General features: G+C 53.8%; 2 protein-coding genes across 3 annotated transcripts; one reads left to right on the forward strand and one right to left on the reverse strand.

Annotated features, from left to right (window-relative positions):
- Window positions 1-420: 420 nt before the first annotated feature.
- LOC103019417 (cytochrome c-like) lies at window positions 421-1,162 on the forward strand. Its single transcript, XM_057536376.1, has one exon. The coding sequence runs from the start codon at window positions 470-472 to the stop codon at window positions 785-787; it is 318 nt and encodes a 105-aa protein (XP_057392359.1). The 5' UTR covers window positions 421-469; the 3' UTR covers window positions 788-1,162.
- A 305-nt stretch (window positions 1,163-1,467) lies between these two features.
- On the reverse strand, window positions 1,468-18,130 carry PFAS (phosphoribosylformylglycinamidine synthase). 2 transcript variants are annotated; one of them, XM_007166351.3, is made up of 28 exons: window positions 18,029-18,130; window positions 14,915-15,074; window positions 14,694-14,829; window positions 14,119-14,224; window positions 13,554-13,743; window positions 13,372-13,477; window positions 12,888-13,028; window positions 12,645-12,769; window positions 12,348-12,476; window positions 11,593-11,724; window positions 11,335-11,463; window positions 7,879-7,952; window positions 7,611-7,767; window positions 7,262-7,323; window positions 6,953-7,114; window positions 6,584-6,709; window positions 6,318-6,449; window positions 5,844-6,074; window positions 5,528-5,708; window positions 5,366-5,449; window positions 4,985-5,140; window positions 4,644-4,763; window positions 4,189-4,334; window positions 3,857-4,064; window positions 3,616-3,707; window positions 3,422-3,536; window positions 2,177-2,500; window positions 1,468-2,078 (listed from the first exon to the last, which is right to left on the reverse strand). In XM_007166351.3, the coding sequence occupies exons 1-28, from the start codon at window positions 18,086-18,088 to the stop codon at window positions 1,768-1,770; spliced, it is 4,095 nt and encodes a 1,364-aa protein (XP_007166413.2). In that variant the 5' UTR covers window positions 18,089-18,130; the 3' UTR covers window positions 1,468-1,767. The 2 variants fall into 2 exon arrangements, with proteins under 2 accessions (XP_007166413.2, XP_057392358.1); XM_057536375.1 differs by having other exon boundaries at window positions 14,915-15,069; window positions 18,029-18,129.

Below are 18,130 nucleotides of genomic sequence, written 5' to 3' on the forward strand. Positions count from 1 at the left end.
GTTGCTCCGTGGCATGTGGGAGCTTCCTGGACCAGGGCTCGAACCCGTGTCCCCTGCGTTGGCAGGTGGATTCTTAACCACTGTGCCACCAGGAAGTCCCACAGATTATTATTTTAAATACTATTAGACCATAAACTCCCTGGTGGCAGCGACAGTGCTTGGCACTGTAGCAAACCATCGAAAATTAATGGAATGAATGAATGAATGAATGAATGAATGCATACTAAAGGCTCAATGCTAGGGATAAGGAAGGGAGCTGCTAAACTAGAAGCAAAGATTAGGAATATTGAGTTCAGAGGCCAGCACCAGGGCAGTCGTATGACTCAGCTGGAGACACTGTCACAGAAGCTGCCAACAACTGCTTACACTTAGCACAGCGCTGCATTTAAAAAGAAGAATCGAGAGAGCAGGACGTTCGGTTTGTGAGCGGGAACCTCTTAGTCGTGCACGGAGAAAGAACGATTTAAAAATGGGTGATGTTGAGAAGGGCAAGAAGATTTTTGTTCAGAAGTGTGCCCAGAGCCATACTGTGGAAAAGGGAGGCAAGCACAAGACTGGGCCAAATCTCCGTGGTCTGTTTGGGCGAAAGACAGGTCAGCCTGTCGGATTCTCTTACACAGATGCCAACAAGAACAGAGACATCACCTGGGGAGAGGAGACACTGATGGTGTATTTGGAGAATCCTAAGAAGTACATCCCTGGAACAAAAATGATCTTCACTGGCATTAAGAAGAAGGGAGAAAGGGCAGACTTGATAGCTTATCTCAAAAAAGCTACTAATGAGTAATAGTTGGCCACTGCCTTATTTATTATGAAACAAATGTCTCATGACTTTTTATGTGTACCATATTTAAATTGATCTCATATACTAGAATTCAGATCATGAATGGATGATGTAGTATTTCTGTCCTGATTTGAATAAGATTGGCTTGTGGCTAAATGAATATGGTCAGCTTTTTGAATTTTGATAGTTAATTCTGGTTCAACAAGTACTATCACCGTTTTCCCCTTCTAAAGAGATGATTAAACTTGAATAAGGAATGTTAAACTTTTCAGGGATATGGTGAATGCCTTCTCAAACCCTATAGGAGATTGGTTTTATATTTAGATTTCTATAACTGGTTATATTAATATATTTAAATATTGAGAAGCTCCCTTCACTGTCTCATAGACCAGCAGAATTCACCTGTGTTTCAAGTTGTGTTCATTTGCCTTTTAAAGCAAGGGCTGAAGATACACTGACAATGTCCACTTTATCTTTCTGGTCTTAATGATGCCAATTTAATTAAAATTCTCTATCTAAAATTAAAAAAATAAAATAAAAATAAAAAGAAGAATCCAGAAAGCTTCTGCTGTTTTCCAGATGAGCACGCCGAGGTCCTGACTTGCTTGCTTTTGTCCGCCCCCACCCCCTTAAGCCCCGACGAGGAAGGGGGGCATAGGACACCTCTCCGAGCTCAGATAAGTGACATGGTGCAGCGAAGCAGGGCAATGGAACCCCCTCCCCCCACGCATCCTGACTTCCCACCGCAGGCTCTATTCTGTGAACCGCATGTTGCTTCCCGGGCCCACAAAGGACAAAACGTGTTAGAACAGAACTGAAAACGGATCCAACAGCGTAAGGCATAGACAGATTCATAAAATTAGCCAAGGTTTTTTTGGGCATTTTGGTCCTTGTCTGTCCAAGACGCACAAAACTAATATGAGGTACTTCTAAAGACACCGTGGGTAAAAACCACGGGGCCCAGGGGAGTCTCCCCGGCCTGCTCAGCGGCCTCCTTCCCGGGTCCAGTTTCGGGCATTGATGAAGAGCTGGAGCCAGGGGGAGGTGGTCAGAGTGTCAAATGGAGGGGGTCGCCACGCCCACTGCCAAGGCCTCACACACCGCTCAGGGTGAGGCATGAGAGCCAGGTGGCGGCCATCGGGGGAGCAGACGCCAGCCATGCCCCCTGGGGACCCGTTGGGATTCAGGGGGTACTGTTCCGTGGGGTTGCCGTCATCGTCCGCCCAGTGCAGCGGAGCCAAACCCCTGGCCTCAATCTGGGCTTGGAGTTCCGGGGAAGAAAATGCCATGTAACCTGGGGCAGAAGGAGGGACGAGGGACGTGAGAGCAGAGCTCCGTGGCGTCCTCCCCCACCCTTGCCCTCAGGCCCTCCCCGCCTCCCCGGAGCCTGACCTTCCCCGTGGGCGCTCCACACGGGCAGCACGGCACCCTCCATCCCGCGCAGCATCAGGGCCGGCCCGGGCCCCACGCGCACGCTGGCCCAGCGCGACTCGAAGCGCCCAGACCTGTTGTGGCGCAGCAGGAGGCCGGGCCGGGCCGGCCAGGGCTCGTGGCCCATCTCTGCCGCCTCCTCACCAGGACTGCCTCCCACCCAGCCCAGCAGGGCCAGCAGCTGGCAGCCGTTACACACGCCCAGGCTGAAGGTGTCTGGCCGCTGCCGGAAGCGCCTCAGCTCAGCCCCGGCCTGGGGGTTAAAGGTCACAGCAGCTGCCCACCCTAGGAGGGAACAGGAGGCTGGGGTGAGCGCCGGAATGAGGGGGGACCGTCGCCTTTCCATCCCAGCGTGCCCCATTACACTCGCCCAGGACCACCCCCTTTGCAGAGCTCAGGGCAAACGCCAGGGAAAAAAGCAGGTTTAACTGATTGAAGCAGATGTTGCCAACTCCTGGGCCTGAGACAGCCCATGACGAGTTTTCTGCTTAGGCAGCAGAGCATTTTCAAAATTTTTTATTCAGTTGCCTAACATTTAATCAGGATTTGTGGCTTCTCTTGAAAAACAGAAAGATCTGGCTGTGCTGAGCCTGCTTTCTGACAGGACAACCTGCTGGAGCTGAGTAGCAGCTGCCGCTTCTGACAGGGCACATGCCCCCAGTGTTGGCATGGTGCCACCCAGCCCACCTGCCTCACAAGCTACCTGCAGGGGGCTTCCCTGGTGGCACAGTGGTTAAGAATCCGCCTGCCAACGCGGAGGACAAGGGTTCGAGCCCTGGTCTGGGAAGATCCCACATGCTGCGGAGCAACTAAGCCCATGCGCCACAACTACTGACCCTGCGCTCTAGAGCCTGCAAACCACAACTGCTGAGCCCGTGTGCCTAGAGCCCATGCTCCGCAACAAGAGAAGCCACCACAACGAGAAGCCTGCGCACTGCAATGAAGAGTAGCCCCTGCTCGCTTCAACTAGAGAAAGCCTGCGCGCAGCAACGAAGACTCAACGCAGTCAATGAATGAATGAATGAATGAATGAATGAAAAAAAAGCTACCTGCAGGCCTGCTGGCGGCTGGCCCAGAATGAATGCGCTCATGCTCCCCCGGCCAGCCTCGTGGAGGCGAGAGGCCAGTTCTCAGTCAAGGGAGAAGGGGGCTAAGGCAGCTCTTCAGGAACGTGCGGGGAGCGAGTGGGCAGGGCCGCACACCCACCTTTGGCAGAGCCCAGGACGTCCGCGTAGCTGAAGCCGCCCACGAAGGCCATGCCTTGGAACGTGTCCAGCCTGACTGCGCCAGAGCAGAGGTCCTGCATGGTCACGTCCCACACCTGGCAGGAGGGGGAGGGCAAGCGTCAGAGGGCCCACGGCCCAAAGCCCGGCCCCGGCTCTGCCAGGCAACCTGCTCACCTCAAACCCAGCCAAGTGGAAGGCATCGGCCATCTCCCGGTCTCCGTTACTGCCTTCTTCTCGAAAGATGGCAACTCGGGGGGCGGGACCACCTGGGGGGGGAAGGAGTGTCCTTGTGCCAGAGGGTTACTTCTCCACCCCAGCCCCCCAGACACTTTTTCCAGGGCAGGCCCCCGCATCCAAGCCTTGGGCTCCTCCCCGAAGTGCCCGGGCAGCCAAGCCACTACACACATTCCCTCACCAGGCTCATGAGGCACGGAAGCTTGGGGAAAGGTGGGGGGCAGGCAGTAGGTGGGCCCCGTCCGCTCCCTCAGCCCCTCTTCTTCCTGGGCCACACAGTGGGGCTCTGCCTGCAGCCGATCCAGCTGGAAACTGGTCTCCTCCCAGAGGGCTCGTAGCTGCCCAACGGGCTCCTCCAGAACGACAGCCCCGTTCACTGACACCCGGACCTAGAGAGGGGAGCAGATCTTTCAGGGGCTGAGAGCAAAGATGTCCACGTTGGGTCCCCTCCGAGGCTGGCAGAGGCAAACCACGACCTTCCCGCTGCAGGCCTGCCATTCCTCACTTCCTCACCATGGCGTGGGGCCCGGCGTTGCCCGTGCGGCCCAGCTCCAGGCAGTGGAGGCCAGCCTCCCGGTAACGTGTCAGCACTTGGCCCAGGTCTGGCTCTTGCACCTCCAGCACCAAGCCTGGCTCCTCAGCGAACAGTACAGGCAGCGCTGGGAGAGTAACAGAGGGGTCAAGGTGACTAGGGTATTGCCAGGGACTCAGAGGTGGAGTCAGGTGGCTATGGCTAAAGGAACGAAGGCAGGGGTCAGGGATGGGGTGAGGCCTGGGAAAGCAGGACCAAGGATGTGGCCTCAGGGTCTGCAGGAGGTTTCAGAGGTGCCACCTGGCTCAGTGGTCAGAAAAGACAGCAAGGGACTCGGGGGAAAAGGAGCTGGGGACACTCCACTCTTTAATAGGACATGGGGTCCGCAGGATGGGGCAGGCAGCCCAGGCTGGAATCTAGACCTCAGGCTCCTCACCATTGACCCCAGAGGCAGGGACGGCCACCTCTATCCCACAATTCCCAGCAAAGGCCATCTCTAGCAGGCAGGTGATGAGACCTCCGTCGCTGACATCGTGGCCTGAGCAGAGGAGGCGGTCTGGAGGAAGGAATAAGATGCTCAGCAGCCTCGGGACCCAAACCTGGAGGCCCCGCCCCACTTCTGGACAGTCGGGAGAGGGCGGGGGCGAGAGTGGGGGCTCACTCAGAGAACCAGAGAGAAGGGCGTCGGATCCCTCTTGGCCCACCCTCACATGCTCAGCTGGTCAGTGCCCACCCCGTGCCAGCCACAGGCACCGTCTCCTCCAGGGCCTCGCTCACCTTTCAGCAGCCCCTGGGTGATGCCAAAGGCTTGCACCAAGTTCTCCGGAAGGTCCAGATCGGGAGGCTGCTCGCCGAGCTGGGAGAAGCACTGGGCCAGAGCTGTGCCCCCGAGCCGGTGCTGCCCGGGACTCAGAGGCACGTAGAGCAGGTGGCCTGGGGAGACAGGGAAGGGGAGAGGGGAGGTGGGCGGCTCAGGAGAACCCCTCCCGCCATGCTCACTGAAGTTCCCGGGACGTGGTGAGACACCCAGACCACCAGCCCCAGAAGGCACCACGGCCCCAGTGCTGAAGGAGGGGGCCCAGCACTCACAAAGCAGACCCCAAACAAAGGACCCGGCTGTGAATCCACAGTGCACCGAGGACAGGGAAGAACCCCTACCTCTGCCTCCGGGACACTTGAGGTCTGGGGTCACAGTGGCTGTAATGTCTGGACAGACAGCATAGGCTGAGATGACCAGCGACCCTGCGGAGCAGGGAGTGGAGAGTGAGGCGCAGCCCGGCCCACAGACCTGCCCGTCGCCCTTGGGCGCCCAGAGCTCACCAGGAGCCCGCACGGTCTCAGCGCCAACCCGGGCGGCCATGCTGAGGGAGTCCTTGCCGCCGTCCACTGCCACTCCCAGGGCCGCCATCACGGCCGCCACAGCCCCGCAGGCGTCGGCCAGAGCCGCGCCCTCCCCCTGGAGCTTGGCCGCCCACATCCAGTTCCCGCTGCATTTCACGTCCTGGGAAGCGGCAGAGACTCGCGTTAGGGAGGGAGGGCGGTGTGGAGAGGCTGGGGGCAGAGGGGTGAGCAGGCGGCGGTTGCCTCTGCGTCCCAGAGGCCTGGGGCTGCAGGGCAGAAGCTGCAGGGGGCTCACCCGGAGGTCGGTGACCAGAGCAAACACCAGGTTGGTGAGGGCTTCGGCCACGGCCAGCCGGGCAGCAACCTTGGGGTCCAGCAGGCTCTTGACTGGCTGCTCTCCCAGGGCTGTGGCAGCCCCTACGAGCTCCTGGTGACTCAGTGCCACCACCGCCACGTCTGCCAGAGGGGTCTGCAGGGGTCCCACACACTGCTGCTGCGCCACCAGGCCGCCCACGGAGCGGTCCACCTGCGGAACCAGGTGGAGTTGGCAAGGGGCCAAGGGACAGGGCCAAGGGCGTGGGAGGCCTGGCTCACCCTGAACACAACAAGACTCGGGGCGGACAGCAGGGGCTCAGGCCATCGGGGTAGCTGCCCTGCCCCTGCCACGTCCCCCTCGGGCCCGGGGGGCTCCCACAGCCATCCCCTGGGCTGGGCAAGCAGAGGGAAGGGCGCAGAGGGCTGAGGGGGCGGAGCAAGGTGCGGGGCGGACCTTGCTGGTGAGGTAGCGCTTGCTGGCCACCGCAGGCAGCCTGAGGACCCGTGCCAGGGCCTGGCGCACGCTCAGCCCTGGGGGCAAGGCCAGGGGCCGCAGCACGGGGAGACTCCTCTGGAGGAAGAACTCCTGCAACACAGGTGGCAACAGTGGTGTGAGCGCCTGGGGAGGCGCTGGGCACACAGGTGACAAAGCACGTGTAGGGCAGACGATGGTCTGAAGGGCTGGGCCAGAGAGGGAGAAACCTCCCGCCCCCCACATACCTTCCGGGGCATCTTGCCCAGCACCCAGTCCAGATCCAGGTCCACAGGGGTCGGGGGAGGTGTTGGGGGGGCATCCCCCTGGCCATCTCTTCCCATAGGACACTCCCGATCATCCACCAGCACTATCTGTAGACCACAGGGACACCGCCCAGAGAAAACGAGACTATGACCACCAGCAGGGAATAAACACTTCAGGAAAGCCGGCAGAGATGCTCTGTCCACCCCATCTGGCTTCTCCTGTTGAGCCCCCCGGCCCCATGCTGGTCCCCACGGCTCCCATCCTCTCGTCTCTTTCCTGAGACAGCTCTCCCTCCTAGGCAGCTCAAGCCCACTCACAGCATCTGTTACCGAGTCCCTGAGCCAACTCACTCTCCTGTCTCCAGTGATGGTGCCCACAAAGCAAGCTGGGCAGCGTTCCCGGGCACTGACACGACTCAGGAAGTCCCGGTCGGGGGGCCTCAGCAGAAGTGCATTTGACTCCTGGTACTCGGCCCCCCAGATTTCCAGGGCGTTCAGGGTCGGGTCCCCGAGCTGCACATCCATGGGGGAGGACGAAAGGGAAGGGTCAGCGGGCACTTCCAAGTCTCATGTTCTTGCTGGGAGTGGGGGACAGATGGGTGGGGCCGGCTGGGACTGGCAGGGGCAGGGAGACAATCAGACTTCAGGGAGGAGACCCACCTGGAAGCGGCTGGTATAAATGACGGCTCCGGCTGGGTCACTCAGCTCCTTCAGGACGTTGCCTGGTGAGAGGGTTTCCGGGAGAGGCTCTCACCTGGCCCTGGTCAGCACCGGGCAAACAAAAGGCCTTTCCCTGCCTCCAAAGGAGCCCCTAATTCTGTGCGTCCCTGTTTGAACCGCTACTGCACCCTCTCCAGAAACTAGCCCTGAGCCTGTCCAGAACATGTAGTGGGCGGAGAGGGGGGCCCAGAGCTAGCTGGTTGGTTGCAGATCCGCGATACCTCTCCCCAGACTGAACCTGGCAGGAGACCAGGTAGGCCTGGTCCCCTGTCCCAACCCCTCCTCTCACCATTGCCACCGGCGCCCTGGTCATGAAGGCTGCAGATGGGGTTTCCCCCGGGGGCCTCCACGCAAGCCCGGATCACACGGTTCATCTTCTGTTCCATCTCCGGGTCTCCCCGCTGCACAGCCCCGAAGTCCAGGTCGCTGGCGTTGTCTCCCTGCACCTGGGAGGACAGGTGGCACATCTCAGCTCAGGGGGGCTGGGAGCTCACACCCCACCCATGCATGGGGCCCAGAGATGTCATGGAGTTGGCACCTGAGCTATTTGCACTTGCCTGCACGGACGAAGCAGCTCCGCCCCCAACTCCAATCCTGTAGACAGGACCCCCGACCTTCACAACGTCCATGCCTGCGAGGAAGGAGGGCAGAATCAGAACACCCGGGAAGTGACCAGACGTGTGAGAACGAAGCAGTGTGAGGATAAAGGGAAGCTGGTGTTAGAGGAGAGCAATCAAAATTCTTTGATTGGGTAAATACACTTTGAGGGATTTACCCTCCAGATTTATTCGCACAGGTACAAAGCACCTATGTACAGAATTAAACACTGCAGCATTATTTGTATTACCAAAGACGAGAAATAATCTAAATGCTAACAACAGAGAACTGGTTAAATAAATTATGGTATAAGCCATATAATGAAAAACTAAGCCACCAAAACAGAGAATTTTTTTTTTTGGCTATGCCGCGTGGCTTGCAGGATCTTAGTTCCCCAGCCAGAGATTGAATCCAAGCCCTCAGCAGTGAAAGAATGGAGCCCTAACCACTGGACCGCCAGGGAATTCCCCCAAAAAAGAGAGTTACATATGAATATAATGAAGTAATCTGATCTCATCGGTATGAAATGATCTCCAAGTATATTGCTAAGCTGAAAAAAAGCAAGGTACAGAAGTATGCATACCCACTTAGAACAGCATCAACAAGAATAAAATACTTAAGACTTACACACTGAAAATTATGAAATATCTTAGGAGGCCTAAATAAATTGAAAGAGATCTCATGCTTATAGATTGGAAGACTTAATATTGTTACAATGGCAATACTCCCCAAGGTGAACTGCAGAGTCAACACAATCAGCCACCTTTTTCAAAGAAACTGACCAGTTGATCCTAAAATTTATATGGAAATTCGAGGGACCTAGAACAAAGCCAAAACAATTTTGAAAAAGAAGAACAAAATTGAAGGACTCATACTTTCTGCTTTTAAATTTACTGTAAAGCTACAGTAATCAAGACAGTGTGTTACTAGCAGAAGGAGACAGGTAGATAGGTCATTGGAATAGAACTGTGAGTCCATAAATGAGCCCAAACATTTATAGCCAACTGATTTTTGGCAAGAGTCCCAAGACAATTCAATGGGGGTAAGAACAGTTTTTTTCAAAAAGGATTGTTAGAACAACTGGATATCCACGTGTGAAAGAAGGAAGTTGGATCCCTACTTCATACCATACACAAAAATTCAAAATGTATCAGAGACCTAAATGTAAAAGCTAAAAGCTATAAAAGTATTACAAGAGAATATATGAGTCAATCTTGGTGACCTTGGCTTAGGCAGTGGTTTCTTAGTCATGACACTATAAGCCAGAAGCCACAAAGAAAAAATATATAGATAAATTATACTTTACCAAAATTAAAAACATTTGTGCTTCAGGGGACACCATGAAGAAAGTAAAAAGACAACCCACAGAATGGAAGAAAATATTTGCAAATCATTTACCTATCAGATAAGGGGCTAGTATCCAGAATATGCAAAGAACTCTAACTTAAACTCCAAAAAAAAAATGACAACCCAATTTAAAAATGGGCAAAGGACATGAATAGATATTTCTCCAAGGAAGGTATACAGATAGCCAAGAGACATAGGAAAAGATGCTTAACATCCTGAGTCATTAGGGAAATGCAAATCCAAACCACCGTAAGATACTACTTCACATCCACTATGATGGCTATAATCAAAGAGACAGATAAGTGTTGGCAAGGATCTGGAGAAATCGGAACCTTCACACACTGCTGAGGGGAATGTAAAATGGTGCAGCTGCTTTGGAAAACAGTCTGGTAGTTTTTTCAAAGACTGAGTACAGTTACCATGTGACCTAGCAAGTCTACTCCTAGTTACCTATCCAAGAGAATTCAGCACATAAGTACATAGGAAAACTTGTACACAAATGTTTATAGCAGGACTTCCCTGGTGGCGAAGTGGTTAAGACTCTGCCTGCCAATGCAGGAGCCCTGGTCCGGGAACATCCCACATGCCTCAGAGCAACTAAGCCCGTGTGCCACAACTACTGAGCCTGGGCTCTAGAGCCAGCGAGCCACAACTACTGAAGCCCATGCGCTTAGAGCCCGTGCTCCGCAACAAGAGAAGCCACTGTGATGAGAAGCCTGCGCACCACAATGAAGAGTAGCTCCCGCTCGCCACAACTAGAGAAAGCCCACGCGCAGCAACGAAGACCCAACGCAGGCAAAAATAAATAAATAAATAAATAAGTAAAATGTTTATAGCAGCATTATTCATAATAGCCGAAAAGCAGAAACAGCCCAAATGTCTACCAACTGATGAATGGAGAGACAAAATGATACAGCAACATGATGGAATATTATTCAGCCATAAAAAGGAATGAAGTACTGATACATACTATAATATGGATGAACCTTTAAGACATCATGCAAAGTGAAAGAAGCCAAACACATTTACAACAGGGAAATTCATTGAGACAGGAAGTAGATTATTGGTTCCCAGAGGCCGAGGAAGGGGGCATGGGGAGTGACTGCTCATGGGTGCAGGGTTTCTTTCTGGGATGATGAAAATGTTCTGGAATTAGTGGTGATTGACACACAACTTTATGAATATACTAAAACCACTGACTTGTACACTTTAAAAGGGTAAACTTTATGGTACATGAATTACATCTTAATAAAATGGTTATTAAAAAAAATAGGTGGGGAATTCCCTGGTGGTCCAGTGGTTAGGACTCGGCGCTCTCACGGCTGGGGCCCCGGGTTCGATCCCTGGTGGGGGAACTAAAATCCCATAAGCTGTGCAGCGAGGCCAAAAAGAAAAAAAAGGTGTGCACACATGCTATTTGTTTAAAAAAGGGGGGGTTTTACTTTAAAATGTATATCTCAGAAATAACTTAAATAAATAAATAAATAAAGGGGGGGGCAAATATACACATGGGTCTGTTTATGTATGCAGGAAAAACCTCTGGTAGGGTACAAAAGTAACCAATTAACATTGGTTATCTCTAGGGAGGGAAACTGGGTGGCTGAAGGTCGGGGAAGGAGAGTTTCCACCGTATAACCTTTCTCTGCTTTTTAAATTCTGAGCCATGTGACAGGTCACCCATTCAATAAATGGTACCTGGCCTTTATCTTGATTCCACCACAGGTCCTAGCATGGTGCCCAGCACCCGATGGGCGCTCAGTAAATGTCGACCGATTGAACTGAGCTTGCAGATAAAAACAGGCCCTGGGTAAACACTGGCTGCCTTGACTTAGCAGGGTGGGCCCCTGCCATGCAGAAGTCAACCCGGGAAGAAACAGAGGCCACACAGGCTGAGCCTGCCCCACTGGCATAAAGCCCTGCCCTGCCTTGAAAGCCTGTACTGGGGAGAGGAGACATGAGCTGGGAGATAAAAAACAAACCACTGAAGTTCCTCTAAATTCCACTCCTGCGGCTGCCACGTGCTGGGGAGAAAGCTGGCTGGACCTGGTAGACAGGTGGCGGGCTCTTACCTGGCTCTGGGGGCTCCTTGCTCACATGCTCAGCTTCCATGGACCCAATGCCTCCACTAAACATGATGGGCTTGATCCACTCGCGCCGCTGGCCGTCTGGGAGCTGGAGGCCCAAGGAGCGGGCAAAGCCTGGAGCGTGGGCGGCACAGGGAGAGGGACAGGGTCTAGTCAGCCAGGCTCCTCAGCGCTCACTGGGTCACACACCTCACCCCACCCCGCCTCTGGGACGGTTATCCCCTATGCCCCCCCAAGCCTCACCAGCCAGAACTGGTTCTCCAAACTTGTTGCCGTAGTCAGAAGCCCCATTACTGGCCTCGATGGCAATCTCCAGGGGTCGGGCAAAGTTCCCAGGATACTGGAAGCTTGGGTCCTCCCAGGGCATACTGTAACCTGGGCAGGAAGGAGAAAGATGGATGGACTGTAAAGATGGAAGATGGAGGAGTCAGGGCCCTTCAGGAAGAGTCAGGAAGAGTCTGACTCTTGGGATCAGAGTTCTTAACACTTTCCAAGAAATTGGATTTTGGGACTTCCCTGGCTGTCCAGTGGTTAAGACTTCCCCTTCCAATTTGGGGCGGGGCGGGGGAGGGTGTGGGTTCGATCCCTGGTTGGGGAGCTAGGATCCCGCATGCCTCGCAGTCAAAAAACCAAAGCATAAAAGCAGAAGCAATAAACAAATTCAATAGAGACTTTAAAAATAGTCCACATCAAAAAAAAAAAAAAAAATTGGATTTTGGGGGCAGTTGATGGCCATAAGTCCAACCCAGTACCACAATTCTTTTTGGCTGAGTAGATACTAGTTTATAAAGAAAATTGTGGTTCTGCAAAGCCAGATCTGGGTCTTCCTTGGCCTACTGTCCTCACAACCACGGTTGGCGAAAGGCCAGCTACTCTAGAGCCCTCCCTCCCAAGAAAAGGTACCCATGATGACCCTTTGACCTAAGAGATGAGTGTCCAGTGCCTGCCAGGACAAGGGATCTGGAAGGGGAGATGGGTAGAGAGGAAAGAGACGGGACCTGGGATGTGCAGGTTTCCAAAGCAATAGCCAGCAGTGCCAGCCACCACGTGGGCCCCGCGGCCTGTGCACTGGACATCTCGGATCCGGCCCCCTGTGCCAGTGGTCGCACCGCTGAAGGGGGCTACTCCTGTGAAGAGAGAGGGAGGGTGTGGGTACTGAAAAGGCAAACTCCACCTCTGACCACCCCACTGAAAATAAGGACAAGCAGCCAACCTGCTGGTCCCCACGTGGGCCTGGGGCCTTTGCCCTACCCTATACTCTGACCCTGCCTATCCCTCCTGAGGACTCATCTCACCTGTGGGGAAGTTGTGGGTCTCTGCTGTGAAGACGACATGTCTCAGCCCCTGACGTTGCCGGAAGCAGCTTGGCCGTGAGGGGTCCTCGGGACGCAGGAATCGGACTTCCTTCCCCTGGATTGCACTGTGGACACATCCGTTCTGAGTCTCACTTCCTTCCTGGGATCTGCACTTACCCCACCAGAGCCTGGGGCCTCCCGTTCCCTGGGTCTGAGGTCACCCCAGCTGAGGGCACAGCCCACCTGCTGTTGTCACAGAACTTGAGGACGTTGTTGGGGTGCGAGGATGCCTGGGTGCTCATGATGGACTCAAACAGTGAGTGTGCCAGCTCCTGCCCATCCACGTGGAGTCGGCCCTTGAAGAACCAGTGTCGGCTGTGCTCACTGCAGGGGGTGACGTGGGGAGGGGAAGGCAGGGTGGAAACATGGGTCATTTCTCAGGCCTTGCCATGTCTTCTCATCAGCATAAACGGCAGAGTTACGGCCACAGGTCAAAATAGATTCCAGAAGTCATAAGCTTCCAACAGTCTGTCATTGTGGATGGTCCAGATCCAGCGTGAAGATAAAACCAAGACGTGAATGCAGACTACTGGATGGATGGGGAACCCAGGTATTCAAACAGACTCAGGGAGGCCCCTAGGCCAAGAGAGAGCCATGGAGAGTCCCTGTGGTCTTCCCTTCCAACCTCCACAGGCTCAGACATCAGAATGTCCCCATTCCTCCCCACCTATTGGACTGAGCCAAGTCGAAGGCCTCCACAGTGCTGGGGTTCCGCTGCAGCTCCTGGAAGCGCTTGGTGTAGAAATCCAGGTCCCAGGAGTCTAGGGCCAGACCTAGGAGACAACCACCAGAAGAGCTGACTGTGGGACTCGGCACCCCTACTAGCCTGGCCTGGGCCTTCCTGCTCACCTAGCTCCTGGTTGGCTTTCTCCAGGGCAGACCGGCCCTCGGCCAGTATGTCAATTGGGCCGCCGAGGGGTGCTGGGATGCAGCCCAGGGAGAAGCTCTGGATGGGACAGGGGAAGTGCTGCTCCGTCATCCGGTCGCTCAGGGTAGCCAGGGCGACGGCCTCCAGCTCAGCCGAAGGCGGGTGGGCAAACTAGGGGTGGAGACACACACAGAGGGCGAGGGGTGCAGGGTTGAAGAATGGACTAAATGGTCCACCCTCGTCCTCCAAGCCACACAGGACCAGCCCACTGCTAGCCTCTCCGGCACCTTTGTTCAGATTAGAAAAAGATGCTCCTTCCAGGCATGAGTCCCTGTCAGCATGCACAGATTAGTAAGGGGAGCACAGGCTGGGTTTCGGTCCTGTTCACTCCTCGACCAGGTGGCCTCAGGCAGTGAACAACCTGCAAACAGGGCAGGCGTCAAACCAGGAACTCTTCCCCCTGCTTCTCATCATTTCCTTAGAGTTTAGGACCCAATCTCTTCCACTTCCTCCTCCTGATCCCCCCCTGGCTGCCTACTACCTCACCGAGAGCAGGTAGCGCCGGGTCGGCTCCACGCGGTCCACAGCCCCCAGCCCCGCAGCCTGGCACACTGACACGATGTTGCTGGACGTTGGCGTGGAGAAGTTCAGCCTGTGGATTGGTTAGGACCAGATGGTTAGAGCCCCAGCTGAGAAGGTGGATCCTGCCCACTGCTGTCCAGGCAATCTCCCAGCTCTACTTACCACCCCCCCGCACCTGCCCACACCACTGGCCTCCAGCCTCAGACCTGGGCACCGAGAAACCTGCTTTCAAAGGTCATTCAAATCAAACCGTAACTGTTCTTGTAGCAACAAAATGCTTCAATTTCAACTTCTCAGAATACAACGTGTTATATTCCAGAACATGCCTGGCAGCTGGCTCAGTCTTCAAAGGTATCTTCCCACATGGGGAAAGCATGTGCACGGCTTTCTAGGCGGGGAGTAGGATGAAGGGAAAACAAGTCTCCCAAGGACCACAAGAGGAGGAAGAGGAATGAAAGTGGAAGGGGTGGCAGTGTGTGTTTGGAAAGGCTGACGGGCTCTGGACCATGGAACGAGCTACCCGAGGCTGAGACACTTGCCTGGGCCCAACCTCCAGCAGCAGGTCAGTGGAGCCGGGAACGAGCCAGGACTCCGGAGCGACATCGTCCAGTAACAAGGGGCAGCCAAACAGCCATGTCAGCTTCTTCATCTCCTCGGCGCTCGGGGAGGACTCAGCTGCAGGGAGACAGGGCAAGGACACCTTGAGACACTGCCCCTGGCACTTGGCACCTCTCCCAAAGGATCCAGTAAGTGGCCCAACCTGTCCAGTTCACGTTGTAGCACAGCTCGGTCTTGACACCCTGCAGCTCTGGCAGTTCCCCTCGCAGCTTCCTTTGAGTATATTCAGAGGCTGCCCTCTCGTGGCCAGAGGGACGGACATAGAAGTGAAGGACTGAGGACATCTCTGTAGGTGTCCTTTGCTGGCGAGACAAGTTAGAAAAAATAACATTCACTAGAGCCTATCTGTTGAACTGATTTCAAGTTTCAAGGACAGCTGAGGCTTCGGAAGCGTTAGGGATGTGGTGGGGGAAAGCAGTGGGGGCACTGGGGCATAAATGTATCCAGACATTTCCCGTCCAGTGTGGTCAAGGCCACAGGACTGTGGGTACCAACCTAGCACTTTAGGAGTGGGAAAGACTTCCTAAGGGAAATGGCATCTAAGCGTAAACCTGAAGGATGAGCTGGACGGGGCTGGCCAGTGAAGTCAAATGATAGTTCCTCTACTTCACTGTTTCAAAACATTATCTCCCTGCTCAAGGTAAATCCAAAGCCTTTAGCCTGACAGTCAAAGGCTCTCCACATCTATTCCCCAGCGACTTCAACTTCTGGTCCCAGTGCTTCTCAGTAGGACCCTGGCTTTACTCACTAAACCCTGCCTAGCCTCCTCGCCATTCCTTTGCCCCATCCTAGAATGCCTATGCCTATCCCTAACCTGTCCAAAGCTTTCCCACTTGTCAAGGTGAGTACAGGTCTCACCAGCTCTGGGAGGCCTTCTTCACTGCTCCAGTGCTCAGGGACACCTCCCTCCTAGCAGAGCTGAGGGCTTCTGATCTGCACCACTCATTCAGCTCTGATCTCTCTGTCTCTCTGTCTTTCTCTCTCTGTCTCTCTGTCTCTCTCTCTCTCTCTCCCCCCCTCCCTCTCTCTCTCTCTCTCTCACACACACACACACACACACACACACACACACAGGTCTCCCAGGTGTACACGGCCTCTTCCCAAGGAAGTGGGAGGAAAGGAAGCTCATTGCCTCGCTTCTTCACTTGGACAACTCATAGGCATCTCAAATCTAACTTACTCAAGGCTGACTTTGACTATTCTGTCAAGGTCTCCAAAGACTGCAACGTTGCCCATCTAGAGGTCGCTTACCTTCTTACCGTATTCGGCCTCTCAGCAGCATCTGACTTATTCATTCTCTACTTCCTGCAACACCCTCCTCTCTTGGCCTCCTGACACCACTCTCCTGATGCTCCTCCACCTGCTGGTTGCTCCTCAGTCACCTGTCTGGCTCCTACTCTTCTGCTCCACTTCTAAATGGTGGGTACCCAAGACTGTGCCCTTTGTTCTCTTCCCTCTAAATGTTCTTCCTAAGAGACTTCATCCAGACCTGTGGCTTTAAATACAAGCTATTAGACTGAACCAATGAAACCGCCAGCATTCAACCATTTTTGACTCAAAATGGCAATTTCACATGATTCGAGTTACTATCTGCCAACAGATTCCATAACTTTATCCAACTCTGACTCTCCCTGAAACTCCAAACTAGTACATTCAAATGCTTAGGTGACATTGCCATATAGATGTCTCATAAACACAGATAGCCTGTTTTGGCCAAAACAGAAATTTTGATTTATCGTTTCTCCAGACCTGCGGTTCCCCCCATTTTCCCCATCTCGGTTAACACCACCATCATCCAATCTGTTGCTCAAGCCAAAAACACAGGAGTCGATCTTAATTTTTCTTTCCCTGAGCCCTCTCTATACCCAGTCTGCCAGCGAATCCATTTCCAAACATATCCCAAATCTGTCCACGTCCTTTCCTCTCTGCTACCATCACTCCAGTTCAAGTCAGTACCAGGACTCACTTGGACTAATGCATCAGTAGCCCTCCTGACCAGGACCCCTGATCCTACCGCTGCCCCAACCACAATCCACTCGCCACAAGTTAGCATAAATGAGATCATGGCTTCTCATCACACACGGTATAACATTCCAACTCAGTACCCTGCTTTATGTTGTCTGGCCATTGCCTACCTCTCCAACCCTATGTCACACCACTCTCCTTCTCACCTACAATGCACCAATCACACTGGCTTCTTTTCTATTACTGTTTTCTAACTTGACAAGCTCAGTTCCGAAAGGCATTTTTCTCACCCTGCTATTTGCATGGCTAGCTCTTTCTTGTTACTTACATAACAGGTAAAATTCACCTCCTTGAAAAGGCCTTCCTTGACCAACTGCTCTGAAGTAGCCATTATGAGATGGTCTTATATTAATCTCCTATATAGTATGTATCACTCTCTGACATTTTATTTTTAGCTCTGCCTTCCCCACTAGAACAAAATCTCGATGAGGGCATGAACTGTAGCTATTTTACCTCCATCGGATTACCAAGGCTTAGAACAATACCTGGGGCTTAAAAACCAAAAAATCTCAAACTTGTAGACTCACAAGTTCCAGGCCAGGTCTCATTTCAGCAACCGGTGTTCCTGCCAGATCTTGATTCCTCCCTTTCTCAGCGGCCCCCACCCAATGCTTATGACCCCCTTTATTTATTTATTTTTTAATTTATTTTTTCCTTTGGCCGCACTTCGTGGCTTGTGGGATCCTACTTCCCGGACCAGGGATTGAACCCGGCCCTCGGTAGTGAGAGCGCTGAGTCCTAACCACTAGACTGCCAAGGAATTCACCTTATGACCCTTTTTAAAGTTAGGCGCCTCAGTTGTCCTCCGTACCATAATTCCTTCACAGGAATTATCACAACCCGAAATCATTTTGTTTATTATACCAGTTGATTTTCGTTTATCAGTCCCAGTGAAACAGAAGCTCCAAGAGCACAAAGACAGCATTGTCTACATCAGGGCTGTCTTCCCAAAGACCAGCATGGTACTTGACATAAAACAGGCTGTCAACGGATTTTTTTCTTGGTTGAATGAATGAATTGTCAGAGAGGGGATGAGTTTACGTGGGGTCTCCCCTGCCGGGCGTCCAACAAACGCGAACGGACACCTGCACTAAGGCGGGCACGCAGGCGCCCGCTGGGCGCAGCTCGGCCTGGTGGGGATCCTGCAGCGGCCTGGATCAGGCTTTGGGTGGGTGGCTACGGGGTGAAGCATGCAGGGGCATCCGGGTTTGCGCGCGGTAAGCATACGCACGTGGCAGCCGTTCTCGCAGTCCCCGAGCTCCGGGAATCCTGGCGCGCCCATGTACGTCATCCGCGTGCGCCGCAGGAAGAGGCGAAGCCTGAGAACGCCCCC

Source organism: Balaenoptera acutorostrata, chromosome 20 (assembly GCF_949987535.1).
Source record: "Balaenoptera acutorostrata chromosome 20, mBalAcu1.1, whole genome shotgun sequence".
NCBI classification, from domain to species: Eukaryota; Metazoa; Chordata; class Mammalia; order Artiodactyla; family Balaenopteridae; genus Balaenoptera; species Balaenoptera acutorostrata.